Source organism: Xyrauchen texanus, chromosome 37 (assembly GCF_025860055.1).
Source record: "Xyrauchen texanus isolate HMW12.3.18 chromosome 37, RBS_HiC_50CHRs, whole genome shotgun sequence".
In the NCBI taxonomy this organism is placed as follows: domain Eukaryota; kingdom Metazoa; phylum Chordata; class Actinopteri; order Cypriniformes; family Catostomidae; genus Xyrauchen; species Xyrauchen texanus.
This window is the reverse complement of record NC_068312.1, coordinates 34,142,742-34,163,048: the sequence shown is the minus strand read 5'-3', so window position 1 is coordinate 34,163,048 and position 20,307 is coordinate 34,142,742. Positions and strand designations below refer to the sequence as shown.

At 37.8% G+C, this 20,307-nt stretch overlaps 1 protein-coding gene across 1 annotated transcript in view; it reads right to left on the bottom strand.

The window, feature by feature from the left end:
- LOC127631087 (plexin A3-like) overlaps positions 1 to 20,307 on the bottom strand; it is a 195,497-nt gene that overhangs the window by 32,327 nt on the left and 142,863 nt on the right. Inside the window, exons 11-13 of the mRNA XM_052109062.1 lie at positions 5,712 to 5,808; positions 501 to 691; positions 262 to 410 (exon numbers count right to left, since the gene is read on the bottom strand). Coding sequence (XP_051965022.1) covers positions 262 to 410; positions 501 to 691; positions 5,712 to 5,808 — 437 coding nt within the window. The remainder of the gene's footprint in view (positions 1 to 261; positions 411 to 500; positions 692 to 5,711; positions 5,809 to 20,307) is intronic.

Here is a 20,307-nt window from a genome sequence, read left to right as displayed (position 1 = left end):
GGTTGTGTACATGTATATGTAAAAAGTGGCACCATAATACAATATTTTTTGGTCATAATATACTGGTAATACAAAAAAAAAATTCCAACACCATGCAATGGTAATACCATGTTTTTTTTCCTACATTCTCAATTTTATGGTGCAAGAACAATCATTCAATACCATTGTTTCACCTTTTCTGTACCATGATACAGCCAGAGTAAGCACACACTGAAACTTGAATAGCCTCATATGTTGTATCAAATATTTTGTATAACTCACCTCTCAGCACTGATATATTCAGAAGCTGTGGGGTAACAGCGCACCCCCGCCACACGCACATATGTAATCTCTCGAACCAGCAGCCCCAGATTCTCTCCCTCAATGGTCACGCGAGTGCCACCCTCTTTTGGCCCCGTCAGTGGGCGGATCTACAGAGAGACAGAAAACATAGGTTTCTCATTGGAGGATCTAAAAGAGAAAAGTCCCTATTTGGATTTAGCTAGACAAGCGTGTGTTACCTTAGCGATACGCGGATGACTGCAGCGTACGTTGCGTCGTCCCTGATGCATCCAGTTGTGTTCAGGTGATGGACAGTGCTGCTTCAGGAGACATTTCTTATCGGCAAGACACCAGCCACATTCAAACATGCTGTCTGCTTTTAGACACAGTCCGCAGCTGTCCCTCTGCGCTTCACACTTGTACAAGAGAGCTACACAAACAGACATAAAGAGACATAGAGAGTGAGAATATAGCCAAACTCTCAGCTGGCCAGTTAAAAGCAGGGCATGTTTGGAGTGGTGCCAGCTGCACTGTGCCAATCGATAATTGAACTGTAAGGGGAAGGTAGGCAAAGCCCACGCCTGCGTTTACTGTGCCATGATTCACTGTGCTGCCCACATATACAAATAAATCTGACCCTAGGCCTCTAGGAAGCAAAGAATCAAGCTGTTCTGGTGTGGTGGGAGTATTGAATACACAACTAGTGTCTACACAGACAGCTACGTTCTAAGGTGATTGATTTGAAACAGTCTTTATGGGTAGCAACTCCATTAATGGTCACTTACATTTGCAATGCAAACACCACTCTTCCCATGTTGCAAAATTACTGTGTAAGTCTGCCTCAGGGCCGTTTGAACCAAACTTGTTTTTGCTTACTGTTTTTTGATAATTATTCTAATGTAAAAATGTGCGTCTTGTGTCTTGCGCTGGAGCGCCATGTTTTTAAGGTGGCATGTCTAGTTAAAAGTGCTTTGGAGCACAGAGATTTAATTAATGCTTAAGAGTTTCCAATGGAATCTGATAGCATGTTAGCATGCTGTTAAGCTAACAATGCGATACTCTAATATACATATATATAGCATACTGAAATACTGCATGAAATAGCACATTTTAATTGGTGTGACCTATTTTTCACTGATATTTTATTGCTTGTATGAAATTGTTAATTGCATTTTTTAACAAACTTGTTGCTCTGCAGTCTATGATAGCCTTATCCACAAATTACATGCAATGCTGTGTTAAATATTGACCAAAACAAGTATCTTAGAAGGCAGCATAATTTTGTTGTCTACTGTTTGGATTGGAACAGATTTCATGTCAGAAACATGCATGTACTGCCTAAAAATGCTGCCTTAACCTTACAAAAAATGACTGGGGTAATACCACGATAATACCATGGCACTTTGATACCGTTGTACCATATTGCACTATGTACAGTGATATTTACATGGCACTTCAAGGTACTTCAAAGAATATCATGGCATTACTATGAACACTTAGGGATGATTCCGATATAGTCTTTTAGCATGTTAGCATGTTGCTAAGCTAATGACATGACAGATTTTCTTTTATATGGAGATACCAACCTCTGCAGCTTTACCATAGGAGAGAGCATAAAGGTAAACTTGCATGTTTTTAAGTCACTGTTTGCTGATACCATACAAATGAATAGGGAGAGCCATAAACCGACACCTACCTGTTGCAAAATTGTCTGTGACTTCTCTTATAAAAGAGCAATTTTATCATTGTAAACTTCACACATTTTAACATGGTGAAGATTAGCAGACAAGCGGTAACTACATTAAGTGATGAGCTGTTTCATGAAAAAAGCACTTTATTCAGCGTACTGAATTATCTCCTCCATTAACATCCATTAAAAAAGAATGGCCTCTGGTTTCCTTGCAAGTGTGCCGTTGCATTGGGCTATACTTTTCTAACCTTGAAGGCTGGGTGTGATATTCAAATAAACAGTGAAATAACCTATTTTAATTAAGTATTTTTCAATATAACTAAATATATTTAGGCCAAAACAACATATCTGTCGACTTGTCAGACATCTTTGCTACTTGCTATATATTCTACGATTGTTTTATCCACAACTCATGTGATACTGCCTTAAATTGTGACCAAAACAAGGTATCTTTATAAGGCAACATACTGAACATATTGCACCATGAACCGTGATATTCATATGGTACTCCAGGGCAGGGGTTTACTAACTTTTTAATGGCAAGGGACCCACATTAATTTTTTTTATGTATTTAACCCATTAATATGGTGAGAAAAATGGTCATATAATAAAAACATGTTTACTGTATTATCATATTACTAAAATCGAAAAGAAATGAAAATCACTGTCATATACAGGTACAGAATATGTATATGCATAACATGAAGGGAAACAAATTATTTAAAAAAAAATACTTTTATGAAGATGAAAGTAAAAATATGAAACGTCATGGATCAATATTTACTGAGTAATGATTTATTTTGTAGAAAGTGGGTGCTTGTTAATGCCCCCTTAGGCCTTCATGTCAGGGGTAAATGTCTATGAAGCCTTAAAATGCTGTCTAGGTAGGCTGCTCACTAGGTTTTGGAAAACCGTTCAAGCAAGGTGGGTGTAAAAGTTGAATTGCTCATATGATCTACGAATAGAAGACCACTAAAAACATGACCACAGACTAATAGTTCACACAAAACCAATAATTTACCACTGAGATTGTATCTGCAGACACACAGTGAGCTATGAGTTTGTCCATTTTGGTTTCTCTCCCGGCTCAATTCCTCTGAAAGCACAGAAACTCTTGGTAATGGAGTGCTTGATGAAGTTCTCCTCAAGATATACAGTATGTATGTATATATATATATATATATATATATATATATATATATACATATACATACACATGATTTATTTCACTTAGGGGTGTACTCACTTTTGTTGCCAGCGGTTTAGACATTAAATGGCAGTGTGTTGAGTTATTTTGAGTTATACAAGCTGTACAATGTACAAAAATGTGAGGGGTGTACTCACTTTTGTGAGATACTGATATATATATATATATATAGAGAGCGCTTCCTGGAGGTCTTTTGGTTCTTATTTCTTAAAGTGTTGAAAGTGAATGCAAAGTGACAACGTAGACAGGTTAAAAGCTGACGGACACAGACTCTACACCATTCACGGCAGTAATTTGATTTTATACTGTATAAGGCAGACGTCTTGCTATCAATAAAATATGCTGTCCTGGCTATGAGAATATCTGATAGACTAAGTTTGTTTGAACAGAATGCGAAATCCATATGAAATCAAATAAAAGATACATTAAGTTCCACTTTACACAAAAAGTAACAGGAAAGGTTAATAATATGAATGCTGGGAGGATAACCTCAATATTTCTTTGAGAGCTCTTGTTTTCACAAAGACATTTGCTTCAACACTCCAAAGTCACTAGAGGGCTTTAGAATGTTGCTCTGTGTGATAAGGTTATCTAAAACTGCCTCAACAGTCACCTTTATAAGATGTTAAAAATCTAAGGCAGGACTGGATAATTACGAGAAACTGCATCAATGAGCCTGTTTACATGAACCATCTTAACAATAATGCTTAATAAGCGGACACTGTGTAAAGTCATGTAAATGCCTTACATGGTTTTCTTTTATTGGTATAAGGTCAAGTAATAAAAATGTCATGTCAAAGCAGAGAATAATCTGATGCATTAGTGTCTAATGAGTAAATTGCCGTTCCCTTACGACTCAGTACACTTGACATTATGAATTTCCCCGGCCTTTTACGCATGAAGCTGTCCAGTATAAAAGCGGGCACGCAAACAACATTTCTCCGAATTTTCTTCCTTCAAGACGGATTTATCTCACATCTAGAAGCCTTTTACTACTTAGCCGTCGACATACACGAGTCAGCGGGTGGGATCTTCATGGGAACGAGAAGATCCTCCACTTCCCTGCAGTGTTCCGGTGAACATTTACACAGCCATGCCACTTCACGCTTCGCTGGTGAACGGGTCGCTTCAGCATCCCGATTCCCAACAGCGCTTCGGCAGGAGTTTTGTATCCTTATAAGCTATTGTGATATTGTGTGTGTGTGTGTGTGTGTCTGTCTGTATATGCATGTATGTATGTATGTGTATATATATATATATATATATATATATATATATATATATATATATATATATACACACACATATATATATATATACACACACATATATATATATATACACACAGTATATAACTAAAAGAGCTGCTTACATATTCGCGTCATTCCATGCAGAGACAGCTCTCATAGAGACAGACTGCCCTCACTGTGAGGGTATGAGTCTCAAGACTGTGAGGGTATGAGTCTCAAGACGCATCGTTCGCAAATCACCCTCGCTCTGAGGGATGATTCAGCCTCCTGCGTCCTCCCACCCGCCTCTTCTGTGACTCCCAAGGTCGAGCAGGACGAATTTGAGGTGGATCTCATGCCGACACACGCCCTGCAAGCCCCACAATCCCCATATACTGCGTCTATGCCGATACAGTATGTACATGTTGAGCTTCGGCCCTCTGCATGAGCGCATGGCCTCATCACATTCGGCAGTTCTGACGCTGGGGATGATGTAATGTCTCTCACTGCATCTAGTGAGTGGTCAATGAATGACCTTGCTGCCCCTTCCCCAAGCGAGGGCAAGGATGCTTCGCATCCTTTCAAGGGCGGTCAATGAACTCGGTCTAGTGGTCTCCTCCAGAGAAACATGAGAAATCTCGCCTTGATGAATGGTTCTTGCAGTCTGGATGCCCTCAAGCGACCGTGTTCCAAAGATCTGCCCCATTCTTTTCCCAGCATTTCCATGCGATTGGACGCAGGGCTCACTCTGTCAATGCTCAAAGTTTATGTTGCGACTATATCTGCGTATCACGCACCTAAAGCCGGCACCTCTATAGGTAAACATGATTTTAGCAAAATTACTTAAGGGGGTGGGACGGCTAAATCCTCCTTGCTTGGCTACAGTCCCAACTTGGGACCTAACTTTGGTCCTAAAAGTGCTCACGGGGCCTCCCTTTGAGCCTCTGGACTATGTTGATTTGTGTGTGCTTTCTCTTAAGACCGCATTACAGCTGGATTTGACCTCATTAAAACAGGTCGGTGATTTGAAGCACTGCCAGTTGACAATTCATGTATGGAATTTGGTTTGGTCTTTCAAAACCCACTGTCAAATCCAGAAAAGGCTAAGGTTCTAACCACACCCTTCAGAGCGCAGGTGGTTTCTCCTTCAAGCCTTTTTCCCTCCTCCATTTAATTCAGATAAGGAATAGTCCTTGCATTTTATATGCCCTACTGTGAACGTTACACACTTAGGTTGTACACACGCGCTTAACACAAATACCAAATCACAAGTACGAGCAATAAAAATAAAGGTACTTGCCTTAGTGAAGGCAATGACACTTACCTCGCATGGAGGATGGTTTGTCGATTGGAAAGTCGCTGTCCCACACAATGGAGAAATCTACGGGCAGGTCTCCCATCTCATTCCCTTCATACCAGTACTGTAAGAAAACAACGGAAACAAAATGAGTCACTATACTTAGAAGAAAAGGAACCTGATCTTTTTTATTCTTTAAAACAAAGATCATTCAAGTTTATTAGGTTTATTATGGTTATTGAAGGGATCGTTTCACCAGGAAAATTTTGGGGGACAATGCCCTCATCTAATATTTTTTTCCATTAATTTGGTCAAAACTGAAATGAACAAATCCATGTATTACATCAATAAATCTTATATTAAATTGCATTTATTATATTGTTACTATGGCTGCGAATTGTTTAATTTATTTTTAACTAATTAATCACTAATTATTCTGTGATTAAATTATGGTACCTGGCACATTACAAGACATAAAACATAACATTAAAAAATGATCATAAATATATTAACTTTATACTTTGTCTCAAAGAACTTGCAAGAAATTGGTTAGACATCATTTACTTCAATTATTTAAATATGTACATGTTAAAATGTACACTTTTTTGTTTTTAGCGGATAGAGATAATTCGACAAATTTTTACAGGTATTAATCTTTTATACAAGTATAACATGCCATAAAATCAGTGGATAGGTTAAATTACAATTTGGGCAAAATCTTGAGGCGTTTGACAGTGGAATTTTTTAAATTATAGGATCAAATAGGCAGATTTAATTCATATCAAACTTTTACCAAGAGAAAATTAAGTGTACATTGCCAATATATTATTAGACACTATAAAAACAGAAAAAACATATTGAATGCTGAATTTTAAAATCTCAAAACAATTATTTTCGTTCAATCTGTACAAGTATTCTTGTCTACAGCTTGCTGAACGGAAAGGTCCTTCTTGTGCACACGCTGGGTCCCTCTCGAGTGGTTTTGCTTTTGAAAAGTGTTCAGATGAAAATCAGTGAGCAGCTTGCCCACATGACTCGCCCGCTTGCGGATGAAAAAATTTATTTCTCCATAATAAATGCAAGTACCTTCTGGAAATATGTGTATGCCAACGCTAGCCACAGAAAGGGGATAAAAACATTAGTGAATTTTCACCCCTTGTACAAAAGTGACTTGGCAGGCAGCAGATACAATAACCCAACCCCCACCCTAATCGGAGACTGTAAGGCTGAGTAGCCAGCCAGGAACAACTTGGGACACTTTTCTCCTATCGGATTTTCATTGCCATGAAGTATAAAAAACTAAATGGATACTGCATTCATTTTTTTATGCATTAAACAAAAAATATAAACGTGTTAAATTTCCCAGCCCTAATTGTTACATGTTTATTGTTAACATGCATAATTTGTACTAATTACAAGTATTAGTAGATATTACTGTCTCTTTAAGAAAACTGTCTGTTTTGAAAATTGTTTGAAAATTCATCATGTGTGTGAATAAATTCGTTTTGTTCCCTCCTTCACGATTTACGGTCAGGCATGTGTCCGTCTAAACATGCAGGTGGAAAATTACTTAAACAAATGAAGACATAAGAACAATTATAAATGTAAAAATAATAATTACAATGAGGATAATAAGTATCAGTTTATATATTTTGTATTATTTTACAGGCTGCAGAGGTGCGTTCACAATATACTGCTCTGTGGAAGTAAAGTGAACTGAACTGAAAGCACCTCCTGAACTGAGAAGTCTGAGGTCATTTGCAGCACTCATAGACGATACTGTTCTTGCAAAAATTAAATAATAATAATAATAATAATAATAATAATAAATCTGAACGTAGAAACAGAGTGAGATCCTTAGATGCGCGTTCCACAAGACTGCACACCTCTGTATCAGCACGTCATATGTGCGCATAGACGGCTATTCTGTCATCCGTTCTTAATAATATAATAAAGTGTTTCTTCAAGCATGTGTCTTTGTGCAAACGGGAAAATCATTGTAATATTAATTTGATCATAAAAATAGTCTAATTATAATTAGAATTGAATACATTAATGGGGAAAATGAGCCAAATATCATCTTGACATCGTCAAAGGCATCAGCTATTGGCGATCACTCATCATCACATCATCAATGCCCAAGATCATTGTCTGTCGGCACAACCTAACGTACATTTCTCTCTATGAAGTTAACAAAATGTTCAGACAGTCTCAGTCTCTGCTGGTTTTGCAGACACATTCAGGGTCATTACCACTTTTGCCGGTGTCGCTGTGGCTAGCTTCATGCGTGCACTTGTAAAATGTATATATTAAAGGCTCATTATTATGGTTGAGTATTTCTCTGTAATGTAGAACAGTGTTAGAAATGTTACTTATAACATTCTTTCTCAACCCTGGAACTCAAACCGTTTTCTGAACAATTTATTTATTTATTTATTTTTTTACACACCACAGCTTTAATTTTCTTGATTTCACAATTTAACAAATCCATGACATTCCCATGTTTTCTATCATTGTGGGAACCCTGCATAGTTGCATTGCGTTATGAGTTGTGCTCTGACACATTTGCAACGATGCACAAAACGAAAGCTTGCTTAGCTAGAAACGTGTTCATTCATGTATTTGTGTAAAGTATGTTTCGGTCCTATGATGGAGACATAGAGAAAAGGAGAAAAAAAGATTATTTACAAGCTAGGACATTTTTGCTAGAGCGTAAACAGCATGTATAATATGGCGCCTCCAAACATGCAGTTGCAGCTCGTCAGGTGGAGCAGAAAGCAGGTGACGGTGGTTTTTACTGTCTGGGTTTAATTAGTTAGAAACAACAGTGAGAGCACTCAGCCAACAAAACCCTGAGAGAATATCGCTGATCAGGCTCATCGATCGGTGGGCAGAACTCGAGAAATCTAACCAGAGGGAGGCTTCAGATTCAGCATTACGAACTAGCATGGCTGCACTTTTACGCTTCCCTCTCCATTAAACTTGTGATTATGCGGTACCTTTTGAAAGGTCTTCAAAAAACTTTCAGGTGTGAATAAATAAACGTGCATTTCTAGTTTCAACATTCTTTGTACTTCAGACATTTGTTGGACAAGAAAAACTAGCTTCAATGCATTGCTCAGAATTCTAAATATTGATACATGGCATTAAATATTTTTGATTTCATCATCATTTATGTTTATGTTTCACCAGCAAAAAATGATCAAAAACAACATTTTGAGCCGAGGACCTCTGGTTCACACAATGACCCATGTCAGGGTAACACTACATTATTTTGATGGCCCTAGTAGATATTTAACTGACTATAAGTGACTCATCAACTGGCCTACTATAGCTAGTAAACAGTGTTTCAACAAACATTCAGTAGACAATCAATATCCTGTATAACAGCAGCAAAATAACAGTTATCGACAGACTTGCTATAGCTAGTAAACAGGGTTTCAACATACATTATCTATATAGATCTATATTAATGACCTTTCAATGAACTGATGTTCTCAACAATAATGTAAGTAGGCCGTTAATATAGACCTATATAGAGACTACTGGAAGTCTACTGAATGATTGTTGAAACACTGTTTACTAGCTATAGCAAGTCAGTTGATGAGCTGTTATTTTGCTGCTGTTACACAGGCTATTGATAGTCTACTGAATGTTTGTTGAAACACTGTTTACTAGCTATAGCAGGCCTGTTGATAAGTCTCTTATAGTCAGTTAAATGTCTACTTGGGACCATCAAAATAAAGTGTTACCCATGGTAGTACTATGGTACTTTTTGAGGGGTATCTCAGTGCAAAAACCTGCTGTCTTAATTTTGGGCCCTGTGTCCAGATGACAATATCGCTATTCTAAGAGAAGTTCCCCCCACAACAGTGAACCTGGGCTACAATTATTTCCACTTATGGCAAAACCCAAATCTATGTTAAAAAATGGCAAAAGAATGCTCTGACCCATTGAAAGCTCATGATTAGCCCAGTCTTTAGGGCTGATAGAAACGTCAGCTGTTATATCAGCACTCATTCATCCGAACAGCCCACATAAATCACAACAGAGAAAACAAGCAGCACCACATCGTTCCCCAGCAGTACTAGAGGCCCTGAAAAGTGGAAAAATGGCCCTCGTGGTGTGTGTATGCAGTGAGCTGGAGTCTTTTTGCAGCTGTTTTCTGGGAAATATTTAGGAGGAACTCAAGTGAGCTGTGCAGTAGACGAAATGGTGAAAGACTGAACTAAATCTCACTCAACCTGTTGACGCCACGCACCCAACAGTCATGCATTTCTATGAGACAGCTGCTGGGGTCTGGACCATCTTAATTGGGGTCAATTATGGTTGACATGCACACTGGCACAGGTCATGGAGGGCACTTCAACATCATTAACTTTTTTGGAATTTGCGGAGCAATTTTACACCCAACCTACTGTAACTAAGAAAAAGGCTCAATTTACAATTGCATTACACAAAATGCACGTTGATGGTGCAACAAAATAAAGAGAAAAAAAAATCACGCTATAGTGTGAAAGTAGTATTCGCCAATTTACCTATAATAACAAATTTAACAAATTAAAATGGTTTTCTTTGATTTAATTTTGTCCAAAGGGCCTCATTTGTGTAACATGATCAAAACTGTTAAATTGTTACATTCTTTCATAAATGGTTGCATTCAAAAGGCAAGAAACTACATGGGGTTATTGCCCAAAATACATTGTGTATGACTTGCAGCTTTTGTCAGAAAAATCAAGAGCAACTCAAGAGTTTAATTTTTTTTCAATACTTTTTTTTTTATTGTTCGAATGATTAAATTCAAAGTAGCAATTTATGTAAGAATGCCAAAAAATTATGTGAAAATGGTTTTATAAATAGTTTGCATCAATCTCTGTAAGAATGCATCAATGTATGTAGTTTTAATAAACAATTTACACAGACATTTGTTCAGCTCATGTTTCACAACTGCCCTATAAGATCAAACATCAAATGAAATCTAAAATACATACAAAATTAGTTTTATTAAAACACGCATGTACAAAAATATAAAAAAAAGCATTCAAAAATCATGAAAGCTGCAAAAGGAGCAATATGCATATTGATAGACGCTTGTATTTTAATAATGCACACTTCTAGAATTTTAAAATTTTCTGATGATATTTTACATTTCGTTTGGATAATTAAATTCAAAGCATCAAAATATGTAAGTTCATGTATGTAAGTTAATTTCAATAAGAATTATTTAATTAACGGTTTACGACAATTTCTGTGAGAATGCGAAAATGTATGTGGCTTAAATAAACAATTTATGCAAATATTTGTTCAGCTTCTGTTTCAAAACTGCCCAATGAGTTTATAATGTCATGGCAAGTTATTCAATTGAAACTTATTCTAAAAAACATAAAAATGGGTTTCATAAAATTACAAACATTTACGACAATATAGAAAATACAGCATATAAAAATGTGGGTAGTGCATTGCACCTGCGGCCTCTGTTTGTGTTGACAAAAGCTGTGAAAGGATTCATATCCAATATTCATTTTGACAGATGTTTGTCTTTCCATAAAGCACATTTATAGAAACCGCATATTTTGTGATGTTTTTGTATTTCGTTTGATGTTCAAATGATTAAAGCCGCAACTTACGTAAAAACTTACATTTATGTGAGAATGCAACAATTTAAGTGGTTTTAACTAACAAATTAGACTGAAATTCATCCAGCTTGTTTTTCACAACTACCCTATGAGTATAGAAATGTCATGCCAAGTTTCAATTATAAATACATTTTAAATGATTCAATTAAAACTTGTTCGAAACATCAAATGAAGTTTAAAAACATAAACATGTTTCATAAAAATACAAGCATTTTCGAAAATACAGCATCTAAAATTCTAGGTTGCGTCAAAGTATGCTGCCTCCGCTTGTGCTGACGAAAGCTATGAGAAGAGTCACGTGCAATGTATTTTGGGCAAAACCATGATGTATTTTCCTGCCTATTGCCTCTCCTGCGGTGAAAGGCGCCACAGCTTTGAGGAGATTAGCCTCGGTGTGTAAATGGGTGGAAGCCTTTGTGTTTTCCTATACAATACCGCTTATCTCTGCCAGTAGTGAATTGATTTTCCTCCGGCTTGTCTTCCCACTGTATCGTGGCGTGCTGTGTGTAGACAGCCTGGCCTGGTTCTGTCAAAGGCCTTATTAGAAATGACTGGCAAATGACAGCAAGGTAATCTTACCTTTTAAAACCCTCCTCAATTTATCAGCAGCCCGAATGTGCAAACCAACCCAAGACGTGTACTATCAGAGGAATAATGGCTATTTCCACCATTTGGATTTAGCTTTATAGACCTCCTTGTGGTATTTTTCAATTCTGCTTGCATGTTTAATCAAAGAATATAATGTGCATGAGCAGCAAGCAGTGTTTTAAAAGAGATCACTCTTAAAATTTGCTGTCCTCAATAATCCACTTATTGGACCAAATTTAATACAGCCGTTTACGGCACTGGCGATGATGAATAACCATATACAGATATTGACTCATGGGGAAAAAATGCTGCTTCTTGAAAACCTGGCCTTCCCCTGAAATTAAGTGACTGCAATTAATTCAAGTGGAACTTGGCGGGACTGTGCTTTAAGCATTTACGTAGGAATGTATTGTTGAAAGGATGTTTGCCAAAGGTCTTCATAGACACTGGGTCACTTTCATTAACCAAACTCAGAAAATAAATATATAAAACCTTTTGGTGAATCAAGAGTTCTACCTGAAAATGTATACATATTTATGCATAAAAGTGTTTTTTTTTTTTTTTTGCGTTTACCCGTATGGGTGCATAAGTATTTATGTATTTAAGCGTTTTTGGATATACACAAACCTGTGCATGAACGCTTGAGTATACACCTTTTTGTGCATTTAACTTGTGTGCAAACGTTTTCACAAAGAACCCCACTTATGCAAAAGTCCCTGCGCCCTGGTGGCACATCTTTATAGAGCACTGTGAAGAAAGCCCTTAAATGGAAATGGTTTGGGCATGTATTATGCAAATTATTGCAAATTATAGGCACGCAGTTCTTCATTTAGAATCATCCAGATTAATTAACATTAGAACTAGTGCAAGACCAAATTTATGCGAGTGTGCATCTGTTATGAATCTGTTAAAAGTTTTTGGCTCCGCAAAAAGCAGCAAGCGACTTGTACACAATTATCAGTCAATGAGACCCACCGTTTCTGAATACGCTTGGCTCCGGTTAACCTGTCAATGGCGTCTCCTTTCAATGACAGATTGAAAATCAATATAAGGTAATGATGAAGCTTTTGTCCATTTAATTAAGTTACAAATTGAACCAGACTCAGCAGAAAGACATAACGACATCAATGGTACTTGGAAAATGAGTTGAGTGTGCGTGCTCATTATTTTATGGTAACTTAATTACTGAATCATAGCTATCCTATTACTAAGCGCAGTCCAGTAATAACAGAAAGTAATTCATTTCAACCAAACGTTGCGTCATTGGTTAATTTCTAGGTTGGGAGAGGGGAATTCTTGGTTATGATAAAAGATACAGCCACAAAGTATGCAACATCAGTCCCTGTCAGTCCAACTATGATGGGATTTGGTTTGGTCGAGAGCCACAGAAAATAAATAATGCTAGGAGTGTTCTGCTAAAGAAAGGAGGACAAAGAAAGCCGCCACATGGATATGCAAGCAATGACTGTATGGCTGAACGCGTGTCACCATAAATGAGGTGAGCGCACCAATCCGAGGCAAACCAAAGCATTCTTTCCTTGTGAGGATTGAGTTGATCCCAAGCAGCAATGTCTGGTGCGGGGATTTCTTAATTTGGAGGTTCAAGCACAGCTGAGCCTCCTAATACACGAAGAGACGCTTTGGGCACATTTAATGCAATGAGATGCATTAAGCCATGGACATATACAGTAGATTGATTACCGTATTAGTTGATCAATTTATTTTAATAAGGTCCACCTGCTTCCACACGGCAACCCAATAGCGTGTACAGTTTATAGAAACTGTGGTGCAAAGCAAAGACAATGTCACCCGCTACAGCTAACTACACAGAAACGTCAAGCTGTGAATGCGAGTAAACGAAATAGCTTTTTTGGCAGATTACCGTGCGAAACATTTCAGGAATTGACAGACATTGGTTGTACGCATGCAAACATGTCACGAAAGAAATGGAAAATTCCAAAATGGAAAATTCTTTAGTCTTCTAAAGACATACGATAGCTTTGTGTGAGAAAAAGACTGACATTTAAGTTGTTATTCACTCAAAATCTTGACATTTGCCCTTTCCTTCATGAGAGAAGTTGCAATGTCAGATGTGGTTAACAAAACTGGACTGAATGATCAATTTTTGAATCAAACTGATCCAGTTTACTGATCTTTAGTGGACAGAGAAGTTAAGAGCTCATCATTGAATTATTAATTACATGTTGGTCCATTTCTCACACAAAGTTATCGTATAGCTTTTGCACAAAACAACTAAGTTGTATGGATGACTTTCTAAACCTTTGCACTTTTATCATGTTTTTGTGTTCTTTTTTTAAGCTTGAAAGCCTCAGTCCCTATTTATTATAATTGTGTGGAAAATAGCGACCAGCACAGTCTTCATAATTTCTGGAAATACATGTGTTTCCCAGAAGAAAGAATGTCATACAGGTTACAGACAATAAAAGGGTGAGTAAATGACAGAATGTTCACTTTTGGGTGAACTATTCCTTTCAAATATGTTCCATTACGTTAGTAGGGCATAAAACCGCTAATGCCTGATTGAGCACTTGATGAGAATAATAGATTAATTAGGTGGTTCAAAATGCCTGACAAAAATAACATGTAAGTGTTTTTATTCTAAAAGCTTCCACTATCCTGCATGGAGGATAATGGGCTTCTTTATGAGGGCCCCGCCATCAAAAGCCTGGTTCAGAACTTAGCCATTGTGTAATAAAGGTCTTAGCGGTACGTTTCCCCGGTAACACGACCGGTGCCTGTCGCTAAGGGTCCAACACTCCATGACTACAATCAAGCTCGTACCTCTAATAACTTCACTACTAAGTACAGTAAAGCCATTCGAAACGTAAGGGATGCTGAACAATAGCAGTATTGTGAGATACTGAAAAGGCTAAATTGTAGGGTGAGGCAGGAACAGGAAGCAGCTGAGAAATTAGGGAGAATGCAGGACCGGTTAACTTGATTTTTGTCAGAAATAATGACCCCCTCAATTCCAGCGACATGCCCAAAGGGAGATCATTTACATTAAGAAAAGAGCTGATTAACTAGCTGTAAAACTACACCAGCAGCTTGTGTGTCTTTATCTTCAACACTATGAGGTCAACATCTTTTCAACATTACAGTAAATGTATAGTTCAGGTCCTGGATGCTGATTGATCGATACAGTGTTCCAGTCCTGCTAAAATACACAAAATTACACTACAGTAATAACCTTGAATACGTTGACTTTACTCAATTGATTGAGTAAACTCAATTTCTCAACTGAATTGAGTAATGGCGTCTCCAAAACTTAGTAGACTTAACTCAGATTTGCTATTTAAATATTGTTGTTTCTACTTACTAATTATAGTTGCACAAATTCAAGTCAGTTCAGGACACTCTGGAATGTTAGTAAAGGGTTAAACTTTAGGTCTTTTCCCCCATTAGAAATCCTATATTTACTGTGCATTATCACATTTAGAATCAATGGGTTCATCCAGTAACACCTCGGCCTAACCAGACGCGACACGATAAGATTCCAGCAACAAGCTATCTGCCTGTCCACAACAGACGCGTTCACCGTGATATTCATACATAAAACAGGGGTCGGAAACCTATAGCACGCGTGCCAATGGAGCGGTAATCACCGGCATGCCAGCAACGGCAAGAGAAGAGTAGACTATTTTATTTATAGGAAATTCCGCACTTGCATTCCAGTTTGCATCTTCATGTAATCCGTCCTCATGATCACGCAGCATGTTTTTCATCAGCTGAATGTGAAGCTAAACAACAATGTGATGAGACTGCAGTACACCCAACAGACTCGTGCCATGTGCAAGCCATTCACACGTCACTTTCGGTAAATCGCGCAGGTTAAAACATGCCCGTTTTCCTTCAGCCAGGCTGCACGGATGACAGCCATCATTCCGTGTTTCATTTGTTTCTTTTTGTTTTCAGAACAGCATGTGAAGTTATATGGAAAACACCACTATAAATCATACATATTAATGAACCCAGCATACAGGTACACACTCTTTAAACCATGGGCACACTCACAATGTCATTAAACGATGAAAGGAGAAAACATAAAACATACAAATCTGAGTCTATTCAAAATATAAATTAAACCTGGAAATAAAGGTTTAGGATTTTGCAGGTGCGATTCAGCGAAAAGGGCTAAAAAGTTGATTGGCTTGTGCTAATGGCTTGCATGCACAGCTTGAGTCTTGTAACACTTTAATAGTGTTTAACCTCCCATTCAGCTGATGAAAACACTGTGTGATCACGAGGAAGGATTACATCAAGATGTAGATTGGAATGCAGGTGCGACAACTTTGAAAAATGACATAATTTAAGAAATATTTAAGATTCCACACAATTTCGTGATCAGTGATAAAATAAGCAAATTTGGGACATTAACTGTGTTAACTCATTTTGTACAAATTTTCTTTCATCAAAGCACTTTCACAAGATGCTCTGTGAAAATTCCCATGCAGGATCATGATTATATCATAATCATCGTAATGCTGAGAATATAATTTGTAATGAAAAAAAAAGATTATTCAATTAGAAAAATGTGGATGTTTGGGGAGATGTCGGCACAGCCATTAACCAGGAAAATAAAAAATAGCACTCCAAGTCAAAAAGGTTGCCGACCCCTGCACAAAAATGAGGATTATTGACAATAAAAAGTAGAAATCAGTGCAATCACAGACGGAACAGTGTGTTTATTGAACGCAACTCATTTTCTCACTGAAGCTCCATAACACATTCTACAGCAAGCCCTGAGGGGATTAATCCACAATCACACACATACACAGGATAAAGTTACTTAATGAATCACATCTTTCTTAAGTCTGCTACAATTGTTTATGTTTATGCATTACTCCTGTTGTTATTTCACCGATCTCCACATAACAGGCAAGCAGAGAGAAAGTTGGAATGAGCCGGGATATCACCCCACTACCATTCTGAACTGGTGTGTGTGTGTGTGTGTGTGTGTGTGTGTGACAGAGCTCTGGTTAAAGACAACAAGACCACAAGCACAACATTCGGTAGGTGTGTGATACCCTCGGCCAACATTTAAGTTGTTCTAAATCCGCTAATGTAATACTGGCTTTAATATACTGCAATAAGAATAATTTTAGACCTGTTCGTTGACTGCATTGCCTGGCACGACATCGCAGAAATAGAAAGCCCTGTTTCTTAGTGATGGGCCGTTCATGAACGATTCGTTCATTATGTGACTCAGAAGAACGAGTAGTCTTCGAGAGTGATTCGTTCATTTTGTGTTGGCTGTGCATGCGCAAAATCAAAAGATTTAAGTCACAGATGTGAACATTAATGTCAGCAATAGATCATATTTCCGACAAAGAAATTACTTGAAACGCTCAAGAAAAGGCCACTGCAGCTGTTTTTGATGTAATTGTGCACCAAAGTTGCACTGAAGTTGACAAGAAAGCCTGTATGACCTCATAAACTTCTTCCTTTCTTCTGTTTATTTCAGCTGCAATCATAAATGGACGTTAGCTACCCTATAACACTTAAAATAAATAAATAAAAAATAGCTGATGGTTTCATCCACGTTCTCAAATGACGTGCAAACGGCATTGATTGATTTGTCGTCGCCCATCTTCGGCCACTCACAATTTCATTAGCATGGACCCCATCGCCTCAATGTCACCTGGTGGTGGCTCCCAGAAGACGGTATGGGGCCATTCGCCTTGACGGCCATATTGATTGATAGTTGTTGCCTTGCATGAGAATATGTGAACGAGAGAGCGCGTGCGGAGGGAGGGAGTGGCAGCTGATGACACTCTCCAGGGAGAGAGTGTAATCTGTAGCAGGTCTTCTCTAATGTTTGATTGTCATTTGGGAAAGATGCACGTCATGCCTTTTCTCTGCTGTGTCACTGGTAATCAAACCATCAATTAATCCGTGGATCCACAGACCAACAGAGAGCGAGCATTAAGGTGAGAGACAGAGATCGAAGAGATAAGACAAGAGAGAGGGGGATGGGAGTAGAGTGACAACATAGGTTTTTATTTTCCTCCACCATGAGGAACGGACAATAGGCAGTATCATCATTCAGCTGATAAAAACACACTGCGTGATCATGAGGACGAATTATATCAAGATGTAGCTTGGAATGCAGGTGCAAAAAACTTCATATAAATAAAATAATTTAAGAAATATTTAAGATTCCATACAATGGCCCTGTTTACACATGGTATTAAGATGCATTTTGGGTGATTCAATCACAAGTGGGCTGGTGAGACATATTGCCGTTTCCACCTGGTCCTAAAATGTGTCTCTTTTTACCACGTGTTCTATGGAAGTATTTTAATGATCTTTGAAACAAAAAAGCACATTGAATTGCACTAATTGAAAAATAAACACATTGCAATAACAGTGCTTGCATTTTTGGAGGGTGCAATATTATATGGTTGTGTATTTAATAGGGCTGTCGATTTAACACGTAAGTACCACCTGTTTACTCCAGAGGGCAGTAAGTGAAACTTCAGCTGAATGGCAACGCACCAATTATACAGTAAACAAAACAACCCTTCAACTGCAACAACACAAACATGCGTTACGTTCTTGCGTTCTAAACACTTGATGGAGTGCAAATTTGAACTAAGGGATCTCAAGATGTTTTCTAAGTATTAAACTATATTTAACTTGACACAGTGACCTAAAAATGTTATGTTTATGATGCAACGCACCCAAGACGCTACACAAGCATGTCTGACGCAGGTGTACATTGACGGGTACTTAAACAAGCCCTCATAATAAATCTCAAACTGATTGACAAATTCACTTGTGAAATGGATTGCTGTGAACTGTGTGCCAATGATTGACTTATGATCAATAATATGGTAGTAAACAATACATTGTATTCTAAAGCCACTTTTTGTATTGTCTTATTAATGATTAACTCTTCTGCTACAAGAATGTAATGCATACATGCATATATGAATATTTTATTTTATTTTATATATATTATATACATTTGCAGCTACTCTGCTTCACCACTAGCAAAAGGTTTTTCTGCTAAATGTTTCCAATTGAAATATTCACAGTTTAAATATCCAACCATATGAAATTGCATTTCCAATCAAATACAAACAATGTTAACGCAATGCATTTATTTTTCAATTAGTGCAATTTAGTGTGTTTCCCCCCCCAAAGACATTTGTCATTAAAACACTTCCATAGTGCTCTGGTTCTGAGGGGAGTCTCTCTGACTTCATTTTGACATACAATCACTACATTGTGTGTTACAGCATGACAACTAAGCACAAAAGAAAGTGCAAAGAAATTGCTGCACAGTTTCACCCAATTATAGCTGCATTTAATTCAAGCACAATTTAAGCACAGTTCTGGCCAAGAACTGCCCATGTAAGCCTAACTTATTCTTACTGGGTGAACAGGCTTCCTTTATTACGCATAAGTAAAAGACTAAATGCATTGACATTTTAGTTCTGCTGAGGTGTTATTTCTCCTCTTTGCATCCATTCATGAGAATTAGGCTAATTGAAGAGTGTTGATGGTTAGTTATAGTTAATTGTGGGTGTGGATTGGTTTCTTCCATTGTATAAAAAGGCTTTAGAAAGGAAGAGACTTTCTGACTGACATGTAAAGTGACCAACCATATTTTGTTTTGTTTTTCTGTGTCATTTAGGGGCAGTCATTGCCACTGCTATCTGTTGGTAAGAAAAAGGAACATGAAAGTAACTTTCATATGTTTTTTTCCAGTAAGAATACAATGCAAAAAATGTCAAACATTTTTAGTTAGTACTGCTATAATGTGATTTAATATAATATGGGTCAATTTAAAAAGCAACGTTCCCCAACAAAATATAGCAACATGGTGATATACCTGACACTTGAAACTCGGCTGAGAATTTGTCACTTTCCTAAGATTTTATAAATAAAATGCACGCACAGAAATCCCTATGTCAATATTCATCAGCTGTAAGCAAATAAAATACCTGTTGGCCTCAATATAGTCAATATGCACTGGGACCATCGGTGACAGGCAGTTGGCGAATTCACTTTGCATCTAAATGCTTTCAGGACCACGGCTGCGTTTGGAGTCCACGTTTCAATTCCAATTTAAATGCATAGCGCCGTCGGAGAGCGAGGCGTGGGTCACAGACAGTGAAAGTGATGAACAGGAGGAGATGAGTCAAAACAGATGGAAGGACAACAGTTGCTCTCCGCGCCGAGGTCCAGCGAGGGGGGTCATCAAACCACGTTCGAGGAAGGCAGCATGTGTCATTTTTGGAAAGGACGACGATCAATTGTGTCTTGGGTGTCGGCTGCGAACGTGATCCTCATTAATAAATTGCAAAGGGACATCAATAGTCTTGTCGCGGGGTTCGGGCGAGTGGATTGAACTCTGACCCCGTCAGGGT